Source organism: Leopardus geoffroyi, chromosome C3, assembly GCF_018350155.1.
Source record: "Leopardus geoffroyi isolate Oge1 chromosome C3, O.geoffroyi_Oge1_pat1.0, whole genome shotgun sequence".
NCBI lineage: Eukaryota > Metazoa > Chordata > Mammalia > Carnivora > Felidae > Leopardus > Leopardus geoffroyi.
The window spans coordinates 47851815-47876343 of NC_059338.1; the positions used below are offsets into that span (position 1 = coordinate 47851815).

Genomic DNA, 24529 nt, shown 5'->3' on the forward strand with positions numbered 1-24529 from the left:
AGCCCTGTAGGTGCAAATGATAGATGCTTCCCTACTTTTTGAAACATTCTCTATTCAGTGCAGAGTCTGCTTCCTGTCCTCTGTCCCCCACCCCCCACCTCTGACCCTCCCTGCTTGTGCTCTCTCTCTCTTAAAAACAAATAAAACATTAAAAAAAAATTTTTTTTCTCTCCCTTCTATGTCACCCACCGCCTGTGTATGAAGAACTTCCCCATGTGTGTCAACAACTTAGAACCTCCCTTCTGAGCTTCAGGCCTGAATATCTAGGTACCTACTTGATTCCTTCACTGGTATCTCTTGCATCTCAAACTCAGCAGGTCTGAATCTGAGCACAACACCTCTATTTTCTGTAGTTCCTCTAAGGCCTGTCCTCCCTCCCCCCATGTCCTGTTCGCTCTCAAACCCAAGCTTAAAAAACTTTTCCTGCTCTTAGGATTGGCTTCTTGGCATCTTTCTAGCATCCATTTTTGCCAGTTCACCCCCAGTTCACCACACTCCTTCACTAGGTGCCTCTTGGTCCCATGTCCCCTCAGAACCTTTCCCCATGTGGTGCTTTTCCATACAGTTTCTTCTCTCTCTGTGTGCTTCCCTCCTCTCCTCTCTGTGCTTCCCTGTGCCACCCTGTCCCCGCCCCACTGCCTTTTGGGGTACCTAGGACCCTCCCAACTTTAAGCACCACATACTTAGCTTCTTCGGAGGCTGTTGTCCTCACCAGCTCCTCCCTCCTTCGCCCCACATCTGTTAGATCTCAGTTATATTCTCTATATTAATGGCACAAATATATGCACATTATCTTTTTAGCATTTACAACACGTATACTTAAAAAATACTTGTACAGATATTCGTTTAATGTCTGTTCTCTCCAGTGGAATATAAGTTACATGAAGACCAGGGCAGTGGCTGTGTTATTTAACCTTCATATTCCCAGCACCTGGCAAAGTCTCCTTAGCACACGGTAGACCCTCAGTAAGTCTTGTGTTGTGGGAGTCAGGGCACAGATTCAGGAGGTAGCTTCGCACTGCCTCCAGGGGATGAAGTAGCTAGAGGGAGGGATCAGAGACTCCGAACCCAGGAACACAGAATCAGGTCGTGAGGCAGGAGACACAAGTGGAGGAGAAGGTTTGGAGGAAAAGATCCCAGCTTGAACTGTTCAATTAGAAACGTATGTGTGTGTGTGTTGGGGGGTGCCTGGCTCAGTTGGTCGAGCGTCTGACTTTGGCTCGGGTCTCACAGGTCAGGAATTCAAGCCCTGCATTGGGCTCTCTGCTGTCAGCACAGAGTTCGCTTCAGACCCTCTGTCCCCCTCTCTCTGCCCCTCGGCATTCCTCTTTTTGTGGAAAAAGGAGTGTTCCTGGGAAAATGAAACTTGGCCTAATATTCATACTAATTGGCTTTTCTGCAATGGATGGAGAATAAAGTAATTATGTGTTCTGTGGAATTTTCTTCAAAAATATTAAATCCGTGTTTTTGGAAGTCGTTCCTGGAATTATTGTAGTTGTTACGGTTCGGTCTAGAATTGTTTTCTCTTGTCCAGAATAATTAGATTAGATATATTCAGAACCACCCATCCCCACAAGTCATGTTTTCCTGTTTTTTAAAAAATTTTCTTCATTTTTGAGAGAGAAGGAGCATGAGCAGGGGAGGGGCAGAGAGGGTGGGAAGATAGAGGTTCTGCACTGACAGCAGTGAGCCCGACATGGGGCTGGAACTCATGAACCATAAGATTATGACCTGAGCTGAAGTCAGATGCTTAACCAACTGAGCCATCCAGGCGTCCCTTTCCTATGTTTATGTTACTCCTTGGTGAGAAGGGTGTCTTAAGTTCCCAATTCCCTTGCTCTCTGATAAGACTTCACTTTCTGTTCAGTTCTTAATTTTCAATGCAGAGACTGTGCTTGTCTTATTCCAAGTGTTCAACAGACAGCATCCAGTTTAGGACTTCAGTGTCAAATTGAAACGTCAAATAAATTAGAGCAGCATAAACTTGGGCACGGTCCTTCACTTCTGTGCTTCACCTGTAAAATGGAGCCTGGGGCTTTTATTAGGTCACAGGATGAGTACTACCGCTTATAAGCCTCCAGCACAATGTGTAAGAGCATGTAGTTGCTCAAGAAAATAGTACTGTACCCGAGTGTGGCTCTTCTGTTGCATAACACCCGAGGGCAATAATTGTCAAATTTAATAAAATCTGAGATTTTCCATCTGGACAATGAGTTAGTCAAAGAGCTGAGGCATCTAATAACTCAAGAGTTTATTCTCTTAAATACGAAGACTTTAAAAAAATGTATTCTCAGTAATTAAAAAAAGTTTTGAAATGTATTGATTTTAATCATTTAGATGGAAGTCTTTCTAAAGTGACAGGTCATTCCTCGTCCTGACTGAATGGATTTGAGTGTTCTCAGGTCTGTCTCCTTTCCAATCAGCTGCCATCTCTCCCTGCCTTATGTGTTCCCTTGAGGTAATTTCTTCAAACCACTCCTTTCTCTTTCAACTTTGCTGTTGTGGAATTCAAATCTGATAAGCAGGCTTGTTGTTAGAACAGTGTCTCTGACTAGTGTGATTTCTTTATGAATAAAGGCCTGAGATCTTTCCTATGACTAAGACCTGCAAGCCTCTGTACGTGGGGATTTTTGGCATAGTTGGATCGTTCAGAGGCCATTCTTATGAATTTTCTGGTCTGAAAATACTTCTTGGTCAGATGAAGTTCCCAGATTATAGGCTTCTGTGAAGGGAAATGCTACTCACTAGTTTTTATGTTCCCTAGTAACTGACCATAACAAAGCAAAGCTGGTTAGGGGACTAGAGTCTGGAACTATAATAGTGGGACAGCAAGAGAAAGTAATTTACTTTCACCCACATCAGAGAATAAAGGGAAAGTGTTTTTTCCCAAGGCACAATTTATGAGATACTTTCAAGTTAAACAAATATCTTTTGATGAAAATCAAAACGGACCTTGAGTAATGCATTCTGTGAGTGCTATTCTTACTTACGTTTGTCGTATAAAGGAAGTGAAAGACTAGAGAAAAGAGTCCATTTGGTGACAGAAAAAGAAGCAAAGCAAAACAGTTTCTGAGGGAGGTAATAGAAGTCACCCTTGAGTAGTCAGTAAGAATTTTTATTCCTCGTTTGTGTGGTTTCTGTCATCTAGAATATTCTTCCTCTTGCTTCCTCCCTTCCTGGTGACAACAGCACTTTGTACTCTCAATTCCTATTCCCCTCCCAGACTGCAAGTATCACAGGGAAGACAGTGTGAAACTCCCAAGGGTAGAGGCCAGAAAGGAGCACTGAGTGGGTGTGAGCTTCTGAGGACCCACAAGGTGGAGTTGGAGTTTTTCTCCTCTGAGGTGGCGGTGGGATGTGAACAGCCAAAGGAATAAGAGACCTGGAAGTTGGTCTAGAAAGTAGATGTCCAAGCGGCCCAGACTGCACTCAGGAGGGTTGTCCACTATGAGGCAGGTGACTCCTGCAGACCACAGAGCTCTCGGGGAGACAGGCTCAGGGGGAGGCACGTAAGAACACATGTGTCAGGAGCAAGGAAGGAGGAGGCCTATGGGGACAGGTGCTGGATTTGCTGCAGGTTTCAGTGATTTGTTTTATAAATCGGGCATTATGTGAGGAAGCTCACTGGGCTTGAAGGGCCAGCGGCCCGATGAAAACAAAATGCTAGCAACAACAATATATTTTAATTTAACGTAAACTCACTTTTTAAATTTTACGTGTGAAATTATGGCTGTGCTGGGGAAAAAAATGTAAATATGTTGAAACGAGATCATATACACTATTTTTTGTACGTTTCATGAAGCAAACCAAGCCAGTGAGCTCCTTCTCTTTGTGTACAAAGATGTTGCCTAAGTTTCTGACCAGGAATGGACTGGGCAGCACCTTGGGAGGGCTGGTACTGGGCACAGGGTGGTGGGGAGGCAATGCACACTGCAGGGATTAGCATTTACACAAGTCCGGGCAACCATGTCTGCTCCTACCATTGCTAATACTGTGAGGATGCACTGGTTAATCAGACTCGATAATTGTCAACTTTGCTTCTATACTCTAATCCAAATGATAAATAATAATAATGATAATAATAACAACAACAGCAACAACCTAGGATGTACAAACTAGCAGTGTAAAACCTAACAGTTTTAATATGGAGACAATCAGTCTTTAAAAAAATCAATGCTACGGGGCGCCTGGGTGGCGCAGTCGGTTAAGCGTCCGACTTCAGCCAGGTCACGATCTCGCGGTCCGTGAGTTCGAGCCCCGCGTCGGGCTCTGGGCTGATGGCTCAGAGCCTGGAGCCTGTTTCCGATTCTGTGTCTCCCTCTCTCTGCACCTCCCCCATTCATGCTCTGTCTCTCTCTGTCCCAAAAATAAATAAACGTTGAAAAAAAAAAATTTAAAAAAAAAATAAATAAATAAATAAATAAATAAATAAAAAATCAATGCTCCATTTTCTGTCCTCCTTTACATTCACAGGGTTGGCTCTCTAATTTTCAATAGAGCTTCTCTGGCACCTTTTATAAATTGGACTGGTCAGTTGAAGATTGTAAAACCAGGACCTGGCTACCTCCTGGAATGCATGTTCAAGTGCTTTGACTCTGCTTTGTGGGGCAGAGGGTTTGGAGGTGGTTGGCACTGTGGAAAATTGACTTTCAGTAAAAGTAGAGGAAGAAGGGGTTCCGATTTTATATTCATACCAGATTTCTCTTCAAACTGGCAAGAACATAGAGATAATTGGGGGCAAATTAGAGGGCATAGAAATAAATAGTCAGAAACAAATTTCAATAATGTGGAATTTGTGACATTCATTCTTTATTTGCCTGATTTTTTAAAATTTAAATCCAAGTTAGTAACATTTAGTGTAATAATGGTTTCAGGAGTAGAATTCAGTGATTCATCACTTACGTATAACACCCAGTGCTCATCCCAGCAAGTGCCCTCCTTAATGACCACCACCCATTCATCCCATCCCCCCACCCAACACCCTACCAGCAGCCCTCAGTTTGTTCTCTGTATTCAAGAGTCTCTCATGGTTTGCCTCCTTCTGTTTTTAATCTTATTTTTTCATCCCTTCCCCTATGTTTTGTTTCTTAAAGTCCACATATGAATGAAATCATATGATACTTGTCTTTCTCTGACTGACTTAGCATAATACATTCTAATTCCATTCACATTGTTGCAAATGGCAAGATTTCATTCTTTTTGATCACTGAGCGATATTCCATTATATATATATATACACACACCACATCTTCTTTATCCATTCATCAATCAGTGGACATTTGGGTTCTTTCCATAATTTGGCTATTGTTGATAGTGCTGCTATAAACATGGGGGTGCATGTGTCCCTTCGTAACAGCATGTCTGTATCCCGTGGATAAATGCCTAGTAGTGCAATTGCTGGGTCGTAGGGTAGTTCTATTTTTAGTTTTTTGAGGAACCTCCATACTATTTTCCAGAGTGGCTGCACCAGTTTGCATTCCCACGAGCAGTGCAGAGGTGTTCCCCTTTCTCTGCATCGTCAACATCTGTTGTTTCCTGAGTTGTTAATGTTAGCCATTCCGACAGGTGTGAGGTGGCATTTTATTGTGGTTTTGATTTGTATTTCCCTGATGATGAATGATGTTGAGCATCTTTTCATGTGTCTGTTAGTTATCTGGATGTCTTCTTTTTTTTTAATTTTTTTTTAATGTTTATTTATTTTTGAGAGACAGAGACAGGACATGAGTGGGAAAGGAGCAGAGAGAGAGGGAGACACAGAATCCGAAGCAGGCTCCAGGCTCTGAGCTGTCAGCACAGAACCCAATGCAGGGCTTGAATTCACGAACTGCGAGATCATGACCTGGGCCAAAGTCAATGTTCAACCGACTGAGCCACCTAGGCGCCCCTCTTGTTTTTCTTTAGTGTTTATTTATTTTTGAGAGAGAGAGAGAATGAGAGTACAAACAGGGGAGAGACAGAGAGAGAGGGAGACACAGAATCCAAAACAGGCTCTAGGCTCTGAGCTGTCAGCATAGAGCCCAACATGGAGCTTGAACTCAAGGACAGCGAGATTATGACCTGAGCCGAAGTCAGACACTTAACTGAATGAGCCACCAGGCATCAATCCTGCCATCTGGATGTCTTCTTTGGAAAAGTGTCTCTTCATGTCTTTTCCCCACTTCTTCACTGGATTATTTGTTTTTTGGGTATTGAATTTGTTAAGTTCTTTATAGGTTTTGGATACTAAGCCTTTATCAGATTCATTGCCAATATCTTTTCCCATTCCGTCAGTTGCCTTTTAATTTTGTTGATTGTTTCCTTCACTGTGCAGAAGCTTTGTATCTTAATGAGGTCCCAATAGTTCATTTTTGCTTTTATTTCCCTTTTTATTTGCCTGATTTTATCAGTGAAAAGAGAAAAAGGGATAATTTGTAAGTGATAATTACTAACAAAAATGAAACCCAAACACATAACAATCCAAATGATTATAACCATCTGTCTTTGATACTACTAGTGAGGAACTGGCGTAAGTAATTCTAACACTTCTTAACTTTTTTGATTTGTAGTCCTCTTTCATACTAGTCAATAAAATAATAAGCCTTCTTAGAAATTAAAAAATGCATTTAATGAACTGGACTAGATGTATTAAAAAGTACTATAGGGGCGCCTGGGTGGCGCAGTCGGTTAAGCGTCCGACTTCAGCCAGGTCACGATCTCGTGGTCTGTGAGTTCGAGCCCCGCGTCAGGCTCTGGGCTGATGGCTCAGAGCCTGGAGCCGGTTTCGATTCTGTGTCTCCCTCTCTCTCTGCCCCTCCCCCGTTCATGCTCTGTCTCTCTCTGTCCCAAAAATAAATAAACGTTGAAAAAAAAAAAAGTACTATAAGTAAAATATTTTAAGTCTATATTTTACTAAATATAATGAAGTACATTTTTATCTAATATCAGTAGAGTTATGTATTAAAAACACCTTTTCCCAATAACAAGTGAAAAATGTTTGTTAAATGAATAATTTACCAAGGAAAAAATTTTCTCTTTGTGTTTTTCATAATTTTTGAGCATTATTTTTAAGACTTGATAGTTTTGGCACAGAGGTGGTTACATACTTTTCTCTTACCTCTTTAAAACATGAAATGGGGCTATGATGGTTAAATTCATGTGTCAACTTGGAGGGTGATTTTAGGTGAGATTAACATTCAGATCAGTGAATTTTCAGTACATAAATTGCCATGGGTAATGTGGGGGCGGAGGGGGTGTACAATCATTTGTAGGCCTGAACAGAACAAAAAGATCAGCCTCCCTGAGCAAGAGGGAATTCTCCAACAGACTGCCTTTCTCTTCATCTGCACTATTGGCTCTCCTGGGTCTCCGCCTGCCAGACTTCAGACTAGAACTGTATTTTTTAAAATTTTTTTAATGTTTATTTTATTTTTGAGAGAGAGACAGAGTGAGTCGAGGAGGGGCAGAGAGAGAGAGAGAGAGGGAGACACAGAATCTGAAGCAGGCTCTGGGCTGTGAGCTGTCAGCACAAAGCCTGACACAGGGCTCGAACCCACAAACTGTGAGATGATGACCTGAGCTGAAGTTGGATGCTTAACCAACTGAGTGACCCAGGCACCCCTAGAACTGTATTATTGACTCCCCTGGTTCTGGAGTCTGCTGGCCCAAATGGCAGATTTGGACTTGCCATTCATCCTAATTTCATGAGCCAATTCTATATAGCAAATCTCTTTCTAGAGAGGTAGATATATAGATACATCTTATTGATTCTGTGTCTCTGGAGAACCCTGACTAATAGGGGAGCCAAGGAAGCAAAAAGTCTCTGTATAATTTTCAGACCATAAAAATTTATGAAAATGTAAAAAAAAATTCCTTAAGCATTTTAGAGTTTTCTTTTGCAAGGGAGGAAATTAATAATATCCATATGCCCGTGCATCACAATAATTTAATCAAAACCACGGGATTTTTGGTAAGTGAAAATTCATTTCCTGTAATCATATGAGAGAAGTATGAGAAATATTCATTGATATCATTTATGCACAAATTCTGATGCTATAAGGTCTAAATATAACCCCAAAACTTTCAATAACCTTTAGTTTAAATCGTTTAGACTTTGAGCCAGGTCTAACAGCTGCATCTTATAACTCTCCAGCTTTCTTTGAAGCTATTTTGGAATGACCAAGACATTTAAAACATCAAAAGTTAGCCTTCATTTGTTAGGTAAAGTTGTGCTGACATCATCTGAAGTGACACATGAATCTGAAATATAAATTAGCTAAATATCAAATGGTTTTTTTCAATAAAGATTACCCTGTCTTTCTGAACCGTGAGTAAAAGGAAAGGGAATGAATTATCGTGTCAGTGACACCTTTGTTCACACCATGGTTCTATGACCTAACAGCTGTCTGTATGTGGACAAGGTATTTATGTGCACTGAATTGCTCATCTGAAAAATGGAAATAATGCTATCTCCTTTAGAGGCCTGGGAAGATTAAATGAAACACATTGAATGAAAGTACCCAAGCTCATACCAGGTACACAGTATTTTCTTGATAAGTTTAATCTCCCGTTTTTGTAGTTAATAAAAATTTATACTTTTATAGGTTGTTTTTAAGTTTATTTTGAGAGAGAGAGAGAGAGAGAGAGAGAGAGTGTGTGTGTGTGTGTGTGTGTGTGTGTGTGTATGTGTGAGTGGGGGAGAGGCAGAGAGAGAGGGAGAATGAGAATCCCAAGCAGCCTCTGTGTTGTTGGCATGGAGCCTGATGAGAAAGTCAATCTCACGAACCTTGAAATCATGACCTGACCTGAAATCAAGAGTCAGATGCTTAACCTACTGGGCCATCCAGGCGCCCCTATCCTGTGCTTTTATAGTTTTATAATTCATATTCTGTAGTAGTTATAGAATCTAGAGTGTTACTAGTAGCAAAAAGCCTCAAGGTTGTTCATTGTACCCAATATTTCTACATAGAAGTAAACAGAGTTCAAAGAGGATTTTCTTTGCCTCGGGTCACAAAGCTAGTTGTAAGGAAAGCTTTCAGAGACAGTGGAGCATAGTGAATTAAAAGCTTTGGAGTCTGACAGATCCAGCTTTGAATCCACAGGACATTACTTTCTAGCTTTATGATAATGGAAAAATGAACTTCTTTGTGTTTCAATTACTTTATCTTTAAAATGTAGGTGAAAATATATATCTCATAGAGTTATGAAAATTAAATGGTAGACATAAAAACAGATTGATTCATATGTAATAAATGAGGATGGTAATTATAATCTTCATAGTCTTTCCATCATGTGATTATTCAATTTTTATGTGCAAACATCTGACATTTTTTTACCTGATAGCAGCTCAGATATCAGACTTAAAAATCTTATGTGAAAACTCTCTTTAAGAACTTACTATAAAGCAATAATGAAAACAATGGGTTATACAACAACGAATTCCAGAGCAAGTGGCTATTTCCAGAAAATTCCTAACAATATAAAATAGGCATCTACAAGTTATGCTGGGCTACTGGCTTAGGAAGAAGGACAGCTGGGGATTGGAGAAGGTCTTGTGTTCAATTTTCCAACTTTTCTTATTAAATCTGACTCCAAACAACAATACAGTTTGTATGTTCTGTGTTGAACAGTGTACTCCATTACTAAGGGTTTTCTTGCTCTAAACTATCTGATTTGTATAGGTTTAATGTTACTATTAAAAATAACATGTTTGTTTGTTTTTTGAGAGAGAGAGTGATGATCTTGGCCTGATCTTAGGCTCAGTGCTTGGCACATGGCAACAATAAATGTTCACTATTATTACTACATTGCCTATAAACTCAACTCTTCTCTCAAGGCCTAATTCAAATCCCTCCTCCTTCTAACTTCTTAGCTGGCCTGTTTACAACTGCACTGTACTGTGCTCCACTCACCCACTTTATAAACCACTTCTGTTTTCTATCTTAGCGTTCCTTCCCCTCCAGATCAGTTTTTAAGAGCTTATGTATTTTACTTTATTGACAATTTAAACATTTATGTTTGAGAACATTCTGTGTATCTAAATATACACAGGTTCAAAGCCATTTAAATTGCTCCATTGTGCCTGTGGAATGCGTTTTCATCAGTGAGGTCCCCAAACTGCATCTAATTAGGATGCCTAGGGTCTTCCATGTTGGGACCACTTGGTATTAGACAAAGCCTTGGATGAGGAAATTAGTCCTAGGTGTCGGGCTCTTCACTGTCCTATCTCCGCTAAGACTTCCCTTTCCATATATAAGAGTTTGATAGACTTTTGGTCCTTCTAGTTCTAAAATAATAGTTATATATATATCACATTGGTCAATGAATACCCAAGGATCAGAATCCAAGTGATTGGAACACGATGCATCCGTGTTGTGTATTTTGCATTTCTGAGATTGAGTGCAGTATTTCCCCTGCAGCTGGCCCCCTGCCCTGGGGGTTCTTCTCCTGGGCAATGGCCGCATCATCTGCTGGGAGCAAAGCTAGAAACCCTAACAGTCTGACCACACTCCTTCCTCTTTTGTGCCTAACATCAGATCAGTCACCAGCTTCTCCTTGTAAATGTACCTTGATTCTGTTTCTCTCCTCACAAGCTTTGCTTTAGGGGGTAGAAGAAAGGAGGAATTGTTTGCCATTTGCACCTCGGAAGAAGAGGATACCATGACTATTACAGATAAGATGGAACTGCCGAAAATACTTGAGCTCATCTCTGCACATGCGCTCCATGATTTGGACATCGATTTTGCAAATGAGACTTTGTCACATATGTAGAAAGGAAAACCTGATAACAGTAGGAAATTTTTATTTAACTCCAGTCAGAGCATCCCCACACAGTTCAGGTTCTGCTCTGCTACCCATGGGGGCTTCTTTCTTCACTTTGTTTCTTCTAAAGCCTTGAATTGCTCCATGATCTAATATCTTTGCTGCATGAACTGCTCAGTCTTCTGTCTCTAACTTCTTTGATAATTGTTATCAGTGAGAAACAATGTCAAACAAAAGGCACCTCTTCTCCCTGGCAATCTCACAATGCCTCCACATCATCCTCTGTCTGTCCAGTAAATATTTCCCTCCATCCACTCCCTATGCCTTTGTCTGTTCTTCCCACTGTCTTATCCTCAAAAGACTCTGAATTTTTCTGAAAGATGTTGGATTGTACTCACCATGTGCCTGATAGTCTTAAGCAGTTGTTGTTAACCATTTTGGTCTCAGAAATCCATTATACTCTTAAAAAATACCATAAACTTCTAGGGGCGCCTGGGTGGGGCAGTCGGTTAAGCGTCCGACTTCAGCCAGGTCACGATCTCACAGTCCATGAGTTCGAGCCCCGCGTCGGGCTCTGGGCTGATGGCTCGGAGCCTGGAGCCTGTTTCCGATTCTGTGTCTCCCTCTCTCTCTCTCTGACCCTCCCCCGTTCATGCTCTCTCTGTCCCAAAAATAAATAAACGTTGAAAAAAAAAAATTTTTTTAAAAATAAAAAAATAAAAAAAAAATACCATAAACTTCTAAAAGATTTTATTTATGTGGGTTATCTCTATGGATATTTACCATATTAAAAACTGAAACTGAGAAAACTTATTAAAATGTGTATTTATTTTATTTTTATTTTTTTTTTAATTTTTTTTTCAACGTTTATTTATTTTTGGGACAGAGAGAGACAGAGCATGAACGGGGGAGGGGCAGAGAGAGAGGGAGACACAGAATCGGAAACAGGCTCCAGGCTCTGAGCCATCAGCCCAGAGCCCGACGCGGGGCTCGAACTCACGGACCGCGAGATCGTGACCTGGCTGAAGTCGGACGCTTAACCGACTGCGCCACCCAGGCGCCCCATAATGTGTATTTATTTTAAATACGTTGATGTTGGGGCACCTGGGTGGCTCAGTCGGTTGAGCGTCCGACTTCAGCTCACGTCTTGATCTCACAGCTTGTGAGTTCGAGCCCCGCGTTGGGCTTTGTGCTGACAGCTCAGAGCCTGGAGCCTGCTTCAGATTCCGTGTCTCCCTCTCTTTCTGCTCCTAACCCACTCACATTCTGTCTCTGTCTCTCTCAAAAGTAAATAAAAACATTTAAAAATTTTAAATACATTGATGTCATATTAATATAAATAACATTTTATGAAAATAATCAAATTTTCAAGAACCAAAAAAAAATGAGATCCATTTTTACAATTATCTTTGTTGTTTGACTTAACAGAAAACAGCTGGATTCTCTTATCTGCTTTTGAATCCAATCTGTTGCTATATCACACATCTTGTAATTTCTTGAAAAACTCCATCACACCCTCGTGAAGTAATGAGAACAAAAAAAGGCAAATGACCTCTTACTGCTATCATGAAAATAGTTTTGACCTTGTGGACACCCTGAGAGCTGTGTACACTTTAAGAGCTGTTCCCTAGAGTAGAGAGAGAAACCACCAGCTCTCTTAAGCAATAATGGTTGAGGACCACAAAGAAAATGACAATCTCTCCCTCTCCAAACAAACACTTGTGTTTTAGTCGTGTTGCAGACAGCCTTTGCTTCTCTACTGGGAAAACTCTTGGTTGACTCATGCTGCTTCCATTTCCAGACCGGCCTCCTTCCCTGCCCTCGTCCCTCCCTATTGAATAACTGTGCATCTTTAAAATTAAGAACCGGTTTCTTTTTTTATTTATGAAGCTCTCTCTACCATTTCAGTTTCTCTGATTGGAATTCACCACACCTTCTGGACCTCACGTACTCCCAACCTGTAGCACTTTATTTTAGGAAGGCATGTTAGCATGAACCCCAATGTAGGAACCTGGGGTTTGACTCCTGACTGCGATTTATTAGTTGCATGACCCAGAACAAGTTTTTGAGATCTTGCTTCCAAGTACCTTGGTTGCTCACCTATAAAAGAGCATAAAATCCTATAAACCTGTAAAATCTTCATGTGGATTTTGTGGTAATCAAATGAGATAATTTCTATGAAATACTTAGAACAGTTCCTATCAGATAGTAATTGCTCAACAGATGTCATCTGTCCCTATTCGTACTATTGTCATAATTATTATTATGTTTCTGCCTCACTTAAATAAACTATATTCCCCGGATCCACCTGTGATGACTGAAAGATAGAGACCGCTCAATGAGATTTATTTAATAGATTAAAGAGTAAATAAATTTTTTAGGTCTTGTCACATTCTTTTTTAATTGCTTGAATAATAGCATGTATTTTGAAATGAGTCAGCACAAAGGAGTAGTAAGAATTATGCGCCAAGAGGGCACAGTGGTTACTTAACTAGAAGTCACCAGTTAATAGGCCTTATGCAAGTAATATCACCATTGTAGAACTTCCATTTGCAGAATAAGCAAAGACTTTTTTGTTCACCTTGCAGGATTTTTGAGAGGATAAAAAAAATGCACCCGAAAGCAAGCCAAAAACTGCAAAGGGTCAAGTAAATATAGGGAGTTATGGTTGTCGTTATTTTTAAATAGAGTTAGTTGGTGTTTTAGCAATGTCTGCCTTCTAAGAGACATTAATTCTTGATTGTCTTACACGAAACATTTTCCTTTTTAAAAATTAGTTATTATTAAGGTATGATGGAATTTACAGTTCCTGATTACCAAATGTAGAACATATAACATAAAAGTTGAAAGAAAACAGAAATGTATTTTATGGCTTCACAATGATCTCTTTGTTTCATCATCCCAGGTGCCTGTGGTGGCCATACTGGGCTCAGGTGGAGGGTTCCGAGCCATGGTCGGATTCTCCGGTGTGATGAAGGCACTATATGAATCAGGAATTTTGGACTGTGCTACTTACGTTGCTGGCCTTTCTGGCTCCACATGGTTAGTATGCATTTTAAATCTTAGTTATATCATGCTAAATGTTTTGCATTTATCTACCTCAAACCTTAGAAAAGAAAAGAGGATTTAGAAAATTAACCTTAACTTCACGTTACTGAAGTATTGCAGCTTCATTGAATAATTTGCTTCTTAAAAACGTTTTTTACGGCAAATTCATACATAATGATGACTCTTGTCATAAATTTACTCCCTTTAAGCCTGTTTGGAACTTAAAATGCAGTTAAATGTAAAATTTAAAAATAGATCAATTGAAATTCTATATAAATATCACAGAGGTGGAATAACATACTCCACCCGTAATTAATTTAATCTTCCTATAATTTTCTGATTTGTAATCTTTCAGCAATCATGTCTAAGTCTCCATGATTCACTGGGTATTCATTTTCTTCTCTAGGGCAAATAGAATGAAATGCAAGATACCTTAGTATATAAAAGAAGAAAAACAACTTTTGAATGCAGAAATGCAATAAGTTTCACTGATTTGCATATAATTGTGAAATTAATCCTTTAAATGTATTTAAGCGCAGCTAAATCTGGATAGAAACATAAAACATCTGCATGTATAATATTTGTGCACTGTAGATTTGACTTTTCACAAACGTGTATAAAACATGTTCAAAGACTCTACTGTGTACTTTTTGGTTTGCCTAACTCATAGAAGCACATTGAAAATCAAATATTAGTTCTTCCCCAGATGTCTCAACTATGAGTGTCACCTTATTACAAAATGTCTGACTTTGACTTACAAGGCTTTTTAATCATGCAGCCATAGTAAAGTTCATCTATTATAATACTATATTAAATATGTCTAGCACTCTAAAAATTTCTGTACCTTCTCATCCTGTGAGATGGATCTGAGTTTTTTCATTTTTCAACTAAAGAAAATTTGACTCAGAAGCCAAGTGATTTGAACCAGCATGTAAAGTCAGGCTTTTGATCCTCTGTTCTAGCATTCTTTGAATTAAACCATAACCTTCTATTGGACAGGTATAGATTCTACATAGAGATTCATCTATAAAGAGTCTATAGTTTCTTAAATATTTTGAATCAGATTCTTTAGCTAAGAAACAAAAACTTAGAATTATGGTTGCCACCTTCTTTGTATGTACCCTCAAAATGATTTATCTCTTTTGAAAAAAGGGTGTAGTCCATCATTATTCTTTCCCTTGAAGGAAAGAACAGGCACCTGCCTGTTTAATGAGTAATATGATGGAAAAACTTGGACCCTTAGATTAATTTGCCTACTCAAGCATTTTGTTATTACTCTTTGAATGGCTTTCTTTCTCTGAATTCAATATTTGTTAGATCCCTGTGGTCCATCCCTGACTGATACATTACAGGAAGCTTACTTTCTTAGACTCAGCTAGTAAAGACAGAGCAGGTGTGATTTGGGGTGCTGATTTGAGGGTATAATAATGTATGTGTAGGCTTAATTAGAGCTGCAGTCATTGAGTTGGTTATGGATTTGGGGCAACTTTGGGCAACATCTTATATTCTGTCGGGATTCGAAAAACAAGTCCTGCACAATGTAATTAAGAGAATTTTAAATGTTACAGGCCAATCATTTAAACATTTACAGACCACGCGTTTCTATATACAAAAATTTCTATATACAAAAAATTGTCTAAATTCCTCAAGATTAGCCTTCACTAATTTATTCTATTTCCTTAAAGGACACTCACTCCTAAAATCCTTACAATTGATTTTCACCTGAAAGCACCTAATTTTCAAATATAATGGTGTCTTGAAATTCTTTTTCTCCTTGACTTTTTGGGGGAGCCAGGGAGGATGAGGTTGGCAGTTGGGACATTTCACACATTAGCTGTCCCTCTTACAAATCCCTCCTACTATGCCTTTTTGTTTTTATTTCATCCTCTCTTATTGCTCTGCCCTCCATACTGTCTTTACTACTTTCACTGCTTTTCTCCTTAATGTGAGGAGACCTCCTTTTTGTTCTGTTATATCTACACACCCCCCCCCTTGGTAATTTCACCAGTTTCTACCACTTCAGCTATTACTACCAATAATTTAGTTCATGGGACTCTAGAACACCCCAAAAGCTAATGGACCAAAAAGGGAAGGAAATCCCTAACGGACAATGCAAAGTAGCTGTCAGAGAAGAGCATCACGTAAAAAATGACCCAGAGGTCAAGGGTGGAGAGTACTTCAAGAAGTAGTGGGTCTTTTAATAGAGTGAAACATGTGTGAGAAGCTTAGCTTAGAACTGGGTTTGGAAATCTTTAGTGGTTTTAGCAAAAATCACTAAAGGAAATAAAGAAAACTCTTGATCTTGAAATTGCAAGTAAGAAGTGAATAGAAGATGAAGAAAGGCGGGGAGGTAAACCTTTCAGGTGCTGTATTTCAAGAAGGGGAATATAGGAACTCGGGGAAGGGTTTTGGTTTTGTTTTATTTTCAGAATTTCAGAGACTTGGATATTTTTGTAGAAGTCTGAAGGAAAGGAAATAACGTAAAAGGATAGATGGAAGGTAAAGAAATAGGTGGTTCGTGGATAGAAAAAGATTCAGACAGAGACAGGACGGGACAAGAGAAGAAGCACAAGTGAAAGCTGTTCATTGTGGAGAGAAGAGATACTTCCTGAACAGAAGAAAAGGTGGTCAGGATGGTGCATGTTCATTTTCTCTTGAACAGTATAGGCAAGAAGGTAAAAAGTTCAAAGGAAGGAATTCGGAAAGACTTGGATAAACAAATTACACTCTTGTGTTGTGTAAGTTTTTATATTCTGCTGACACATGACCATTACTTGGCACAAATGAGGTAATACGGAAATATTTGGAGAAGCCCTGGACCTCCCAAAAAGGTTTCTGTGATCACAAAAGAGAATTTTATGTAGGACAAAGGCTTCCCTTGTAACTGCTACTACCCTTATGGTAATTATTTCTGAAATTATTTTGGGATGATACTGTGCTATTCATTACATATAAATGTTAGCCAACCAGTTGGCACAACTCTCTTCCCCAGTACAGCTTCATCTGCAGAATCATAAGGGGCTGTGGGCTCTTGACTGCCACGCTTGTATGACATTGCCATCTAAAGACAAACCAGAGTAGCTCTGCGACGATAGCAGTGGGGCTCAGTCCATTAAACTGACCCAAACGGAATTCAAGAAGGAGAACTTTCAGTTCAGGAGTCTGAAGACTTCCTGCAGCGTTGAACAATGAAACAATTTTAGGAGACGTTGTCAGATAAGAGGTGATAGTCTAAAAGATCAAGGTGTAAGTTAGAGAAAAATATGTTGTTTGGGGTGGTGACTGTGCTTGGCTTGTTCGCTTAATGAATCTCTCCAGTTTATCACACACTGAATGACTAAATGAAGATTTGCATAAGTAACTGCCTTTTGAGGGGAAAATTAATCTAGAGATTTCTTTAGGGTTTCAGGCTATTTGCTTCACAAATGTCAAGGGTCTTCTCAAGCCATTCCGAATTTTAGTTGCTTTTGAGACTTGCTTTTGACACTTTTTTAAGCATAGAAATTCTATATGTTTACCCCTAAGGATTCTGATTTGGCAAGTCCTTGGAGGCCAGGCACTGATATTTTAAAACATTGGCCAGGTGATCTGGAGGAAGACACTGCACTGAGAATTCCTTGTGCATTTTTGACATGATTTAGGTATTAGAATTTCACACTTAGCCTAAAATGCATTCGTATGGAGAGAATGATGTGTTCCATCATATAAATATGTTGAAAAATTAGAGGCCAATATCTTCATATTTATAGAGAAATAAGTTGAGGATCCTTCCATTCATTAATTAACTATTTGTAGAGGCCCTGCTATGTCTAAGTCACTTAGTTTCAGAAATTTGATTGGTATAATTGGGAATCACGTATTAGTAAAGAGATGAAAATTAAGACTTAACTATAGAGTTGCAAATTGGGGTGATGTTTGTGTGCTTTAGATAGTAGCATGTCCACAGAAACTAGTAACAGTGAATCCTGCCTTGGCGCAACCAAGGAAACAAAGACAGCTATTTAAAGAAAACTGGCCATTGCCTACCCCTCCATCTTTAGCATCACCAAAGCTAAAACTCAGGTCTTGCATGTCACCATGATGACATCATGAAAAGTCTGTCCAATTCACACTCATGAATTCTAAAAAATAAATGCTGAACCAGCAGAGAACATTAACCCAGTGCCAAAGGCTGAGGTATCTAGGTCTTTTTGTCTTTGGCTAGGGCTTGTATCCTCAAACCAAGTGCTTCATAGTAGGGAAAGAATCAGAGAGGGAAAGGGGGAGAGAAAAATTCCCTCAAGTGAATGAGTTTACTTCAGCATTTAGGGAAAAGAAATGGACTACAACCTTCCTACATGGAACAGAGAGAATTGGGCTGACATCTGTATACTTTTTGGCCATTTAAAGAAATCTACCTCTGAAACTGTGGCACAAGTCCTAGCTTCTGAGCAATCCTCAAACCCCAGAGGAAGGACTTTCTTGATCTAGAGCCAATGGCTAACATTGAGGAGAAGGGAAGGGAAGGGAAGGGATGGGAAGGAAAGGGCAGGGCCTTCAGATCTTGCTGGGGACAATTCATGGGGCAAAGGTACTTACTAGAATCATAAGTTGATTCATTTAAAGACCAGCTAAGTAGAGATGGAGAAGGGAAGTCTAAATAATGTTATTTCAGATTTGAGTAATTACATCTTTCTGCTGAATAGTTGGAAATGACAACTTCCAACAGCAGAATGATCATATTATTACCTTTTTATCTGTCTTTTGAAAAGGTTATTCTGAGGCTAAATTGTTCTCTACTGACATTAAGTGTTTGGTCCTTTTCTTTATTTTTACCCTGCTTCATTAAGGAAAGGATTTAATGTATCTTATAAAGTAAAACTGGGTTGCATACAATAAGGATAGAAGTGAAAAAAGGTAAGTAAATATATAACTAGAAATTCAATTAAAAATTCATTCTATAACCTATAGCTCTGAAAAGCATGAAACACAGGCTTGAGTTTAAGCTTTCTAAAGTCCAAGGCAAAATCAAACTATTTAAATCCAATTACGTAATATAATTTTTAAAAAGCTAAGGGCAAACCAATTGTCCATGGAGGTAGAAATTATTCTTGTTAATAAAACCAGTAAAGAAGTTCTTAGTGTTCCCATAAAGAAAGAAACATATCCTGGATAGTTCCAGAGTCAACCAGTTAGAGGCACCAAAAGATGTTTTATTTTCCTATTTTTATTATGTTCTTAAATACAAACCAATGCATTCCATCAATGCATGCAATTATTGAAAAGTAGGATGAGGTCCAGAAAACCAGGTGTTTATTGATTTTGATGAGTCATGTGATAGACCTTAGAATAACTACAGGAGTAGATAGACCCTAGTATCTCTCAAGTACTCTAAGCTGTATTTTTTATAGATATTTGTTAATTATCCCAGGCTTGAGTCTGGAGTAAGTCTTTTTTATTTATCTTTATCACATGTTTGGGGGGAATTTTAGGAATCCAATTTATGTAATAAAGATCTTTTAAGAATTCTTATTTGTTTTTATTTATTTATTATTAAGTTTATGTTATTTTGAGAGAGAGAGAAAGTACACATGTGCACACAGCAGGGGCAGAGGGAGAGAGAGAATCCCAAGTAGGCTCTGTCCTGTCAGTGCAGAGCCTGACACGGGGCTTGATTCCATAAACTGTGAGATCATGACCTGAGCTGAAGTTAAGAGTTGGACACTTAAGCAACTGAGCCACCCAGACGCCCCAAGGATTTTTATTTAAAAAAAGTTTTTTGTGGGAGGAGCGCCTGGGTGTCTCAGTCGATTAAACGTCCAACTTCGGCTCAGGTCATGATCTCCCAGTCTGTGAGTTCGAACCCCGCATCGGGCTCTGTGCTGTCGGTTCAGAGCCTGGAGCCTGCTTCGGATTCTGTGTCTCCCTCTCTCTCCGCCCCTCCCCGACTCACGCTCTGTCTCTGTCTCTCAAAAAATGAATAAACGTTAAAAGGTCTCTCATCACTCTCCATTTGTTAACTTATAATTATTCTCAACTTGTCTCCAAAGAACTCTGAATCCAATAAGAAATTCTAATTTCATGTGAAATGGAAGTAGTTTGGTCTCTAAGAACTGAAATCTTATTTAAGAGATTTAATAAGCCTATCAGGGGAGAAGACACATTTTAAATTCTCATTCTGTTATTAATTGGGGAACTGTGAACATTTATTTAAATTCATCAATCCTCTCTTTCCTCATCTTTAAAATAGAAGAATTGAAAGCATTTCAGGTCTTCAAGGCAATAGTTTATGTACAGTTAACCAGCCCAGGCTTCAGGAAGGGCAGGGACCCAGTAAGGGTCAGGTTTCTCCCCTCCCTGAAGGAAAGATAAACCATTATAGTAGGCATTTCTATTTGAATGTCAAGGAAACAGGAGATTGAACTATGCCCTGTTTTCTCTTTGGTTGGATGAAGGGGTGGAGTATATATTTCTTTCATTATTTTGTTTTCTCAGTTCAGTAGTTCAAAAACTGTGCTTTCCATGTGCTCGGCATTTGCTAGTCATTGAGGCTAGAGAAGATGAATAAACAAAGTTTTCCCAGCAAGAGATCACAAGACTAAGGGAGACAGATAAGTAAAGTCATACTTAATGTTCAGTACGGAGAGCTACAATACTAGAGATATTGGTGCACAGGAAGGAGGGTGGTAACTGAATGTTTATTGTCTAAATATCAAATACCAAGGTAGTATCTACTGATTTCCAGTATTACTAGAAGTGGCCAAATGGCTGGTGGCCAAGAATGTCCATAAGAAAGCATTTACCTTGAAGACTTCTTTCTCTCCAGGATTTCACAATCAGATTTGGATGCCCAGAAATTCTGAGACCTACAATTGGCAAGATTCGGGATTCTACCCAGTTGGCAATGGGCAAAATAAAAACAAAAATACATTTGTTAGGAGAATTAGGCATTCACAATAGTTTAGACAGCACATTTCCTACCTATAGTTAATCATTATGGAAAGTCAAATTACCAGATTACTTGACTGGTATTATATCCAGACAAGTAAGTTTATTTACATGACTTAAATGTGTTGTGTTCATCAGTCTCTGATAATCTAATAGGAATTACCCATTCCCAGAGGCTAGACGGTGGACAGCCAGTAAGCCCACTAGGGCATCCTCTCCTCTGGACTGGGCTTGGGAAGTCCACTATTTCCTTTGAGACCTCTCTTTTACTTTGCCTTTGTTGTGGACCAGCTCCTTTCTGATTGATACATTCTTTCCTTAAATGGATTAATATCTTTAATCAGATAATTAAGTTAACCAACCATTTCTAACGTTCTTTATTTTTCTTATGACAGAGAGCACCTGCCTTCTTTGGAGACTACTATGTGATGTCCTTTCTCGTTACTAATCATCTTTTGTCTTCTTTACAGGTACATGTCAACCTTATATTCTCACCCCGATTTTCCAGAGAAAGGGCCAGAGGAGATTAATGAAGAGCTAATGAAAAATGTTAGCCACAACCCCCTTTTACTTCTCACACCACAGAAAGTTAAGAGATACATTGAGTCTCTATGGAAGAAGAAAAGCTCTGGGCAACCTGTCACCTTTACTGACATCTTTGGGATGTTAATTGGAGAAACACTAATTCACAATGTAAGCTATGGCTCAAACTGCAATCCTTTTAATACAGATCAGCCATGTATTTCATAATGTTTTAATAAAACAAAATGATGCATTTGGTTTTTCTTTTAATTTATTTAAATTCAAGTTAGTTAACATACAGTGTAGTACTGGTTTCAGGAGTAGAACCCAGTGATTCATCATTTCCATATAACATTTTATAAAAGTCACTTGACTCAACTGATTCTATCAACAACGTGTCCTGAGTACGCATTGTCCTGCCAGACATAACACTTCTACATTTCCAACTAGTGCTTACTAATTCTTTCTGTGTATCAGTTTTGATGTATAGAGAAGTACTTTTGTATTCTTCAATACACATTTTGACCTCTTACTGTCCACACCTCCACACCCCAATGGCAGTCTTTTTAAATAAAGGGATGAATACAAGTAGTATTTTAGTGGTAGAGGAGAAACGGAGGTTCCCTAAAGAAAGCCAGAAAAGGGAATAAGTCACATGGAGCAAGCCTATTTGACACATGACTACAGTGTGACATTTCATCTGAAGATAAAGTGTGGGAGACAGAGTCTGTGCCAGGGAATCTGGGGTCCAACTGCTTTCTGGGCTTCGTAGCTGCCAAGTTCTTCTTCAGTTCAAATGTAGCCATAATCTTTAAAAGAGTTACGGTTGTTCTTAGAATGAAGATAATAATTACCTCCATAGAGCTTACTTGTTGTCGTTTATTAGGACCCAGAGATTTCTAGAAGAAGGAAGACTGATTTTTATTAGAAAAGTTTTAAGTGTCTTGATTGGAAGTACTATTTTAAATAGTTTTCTCTCTGTATATGTTTCTATATTGAAAACCATTTCTTTATTTCTTCTGTGGACAGAGAATGAACACTACCTTGAGTAGTTTGAAGGAAAAAGTCAATTCTGCACAATGCCCTTTACCCCTTTTCACCTGTCTCCATGTCAAACCTGATGTTTCGGAGCTAATGTTTGCAGGTATGTGATTTCCTCTTTCAAAGCATTTCCAGGAACCTTTGAACTGCGGTTTCTAATGATTTTCATTAGAGGAAGATCCTAAGCAATTTTAGTTGTCTATTTTAATGTATTTTCGGTAACATAAAAACATTGGAAGGTACAAGAAAATGTTAAGCTAGATGATTTTCTGGTTGGACAGACTATTCCATGAAACTAATATACATTCCAGTTACTAATATACCTTCATTTAAATTAGTAAAATAAAAAAGAAATTATTAAAAAGTCATGAATATAATCACCTCGATTTTAGTTACTCATTCCTCAGGGACTTTTAACAAAATAGCATGCTTGTAGGCAATGCATTTGCTTTTGCTTACTGCTTATGTTTTCATTAAATTGGGTAACATGATATATGTTTATCATTCAAAGCACCATTTTCGTCTTTATAATTCAGCATTCAAAAAGTACTAGTCTCTGCTTCTGGCAGCTGGCGAACAAAATACCTCATATTGTTAAATCTCACATGTAAATATTTGTTTTCTCTGTGGCTTTGCTTCTTGTTGGGTGCTCTAAAAGTATGTGACATCATACTTGTGGGGGCCTTTGCTCGTCCTAATCTGCAATGTGGTAGCATTTCTGACTGTAGATGGTAGGGTTCATTGTAATTTTAGGAAAAGTACCTCAGTGAAATCAGTCACTCCATGAGCTTACAAAAGTCATTGTGAATGGAAGGTAATTAACAGATTTGTAGCCAGAATCCTTTTGCAAATTTTACAAGGTCTCACTCTTTTCAACCGACTATTCCCAGGCAAGAATTTTGAATTGCTTATAGAAAGCAGTGCACCTGGAATTCACTCATTCTAATCTTTATCAGTTAATTGACTAAAACATTCGTCATGCTTATGATTCAGAAATCACTTACTATATTTATTATCTTATTCAATTTTTACTATAACTCGGGAAGTGAGGTATTTTTAGCTCTGCTTCTTAGAAGCAAAAACAAAACCTCAGAAAAATTAAATGATTTGCACATTGCCGCGTAGAAACTAAGCAGCAGAGCTGAGGTTTGTTCACAAAAAGCCCTTGTTCTTTTTATTAAAATAATGGCTTCTCTGGTTACTGACTGTGTAGACGTAGTATGACAGGTGCTAAGCATGAACTCCCCTCCCCCGCCCCCACAGTATATTGCCCCTGTTCTATAAGACCTTATAATCTGTTTGGGAAATATGCAATAATTATTAAACAAGTTAAGATACAAGAAAGAAGTTACTGTGCATTGTTCCCTTGACCAAGTTACATGCCTTTTCTAGTCTCAGTTTCCACATCTGTTAAATGAGGATGAGACTCTCATAGTGTTTTCACTAAATAAATGATATAAAGTATGCAAAGTACATAAAAGCAGTGGCAGGCCCAAATTAAGTTTAAGTAAATCTTAAAAATGTAGTGCTCTGTGAAAGCTGTATGAGAAATCAGAGGTCTTGGATCTTAATGATAAGTAGGATTTGTATGTGAGAGGCAAATTTAATTTTTGAATGGGAGGTAAGGCACGCAGTAGGAGTCTGGGATAACTATGGCATGTCAGCAGCAATTGGGAGCAAGATCTTGAATGTAATGTAGTTCAGAGGGAGAGGTGAAATTTATTCACGTAAGAAAAGTAAGTGCCATGATGAAATTGGTTTTGTTTTGTTTTTGCTTTCCTAGAGCTGTTGTTTTTTTGAGGTCCTGGAATATTTGGAGATAGGTTAATAAATCCTCCTAGTAAGCTAGTCAAATCTGTGCATAGCCAAATAAGCCATTTTACCCCACAGCATTATGCTATGGTCAAATAAGCACTAGACTAATTTGGAAGCCTTGTCTTATTTCTAAGCTGAAATACATTAGGTGGGTCATTTAATCTGATTCTTATTTTCCTCGTTATTAAAAAAATGATATTAATAAATATCAGGTTTATATTACAGAGCTGTGAAGACAATCACATGAGACAGGCAGAAGACAGAATATCGTAAAAGAGACCTAAAATATAATAGTGTTATTACTATTGTTAAAATTGTGATGACATTTTGACAGTTACCTTTTTTCATTCTTAACTTTGAAGCGGTAGCAATTCTCAATAGAAAATCTGATCGAGATAATTAAAGAACAAGTAATATTTCAGCAAGTGAATATTTTGGA

At 38.6% G+C, this 24529-nt stretch overlaps 1 protein-coding gene across 5 annotated transcripts in view; it reads left to right on the forward strand.

The window, feature by feature from the left end:
- Positions 1-24529, forward strand: part of PLA2G4A (phospholipase A2 group IVA) — a 166303-nt gene that overhangs the window by 94975 nt on the left and 46799 nt on the right. For all 5 annotated transcript variants that reach the window (XM_045452710.1, XM_045452713.1, XM_045452712.1 and 2 more), the window contains 3 exons: positions 13643-13779; positions 21183-21405; positions 22264-22378. In XM_045452710.1, coding sequence (XP_045308666.1) covers positions 13643-13779; positions 21183-21405; positions 22264-22378 — 475 coding nt within the window. The remainder of the gene's footprint in view (positions 1-13642; positions 13780-21182; positions 21406-22263; positions 22379-24529) is intronic.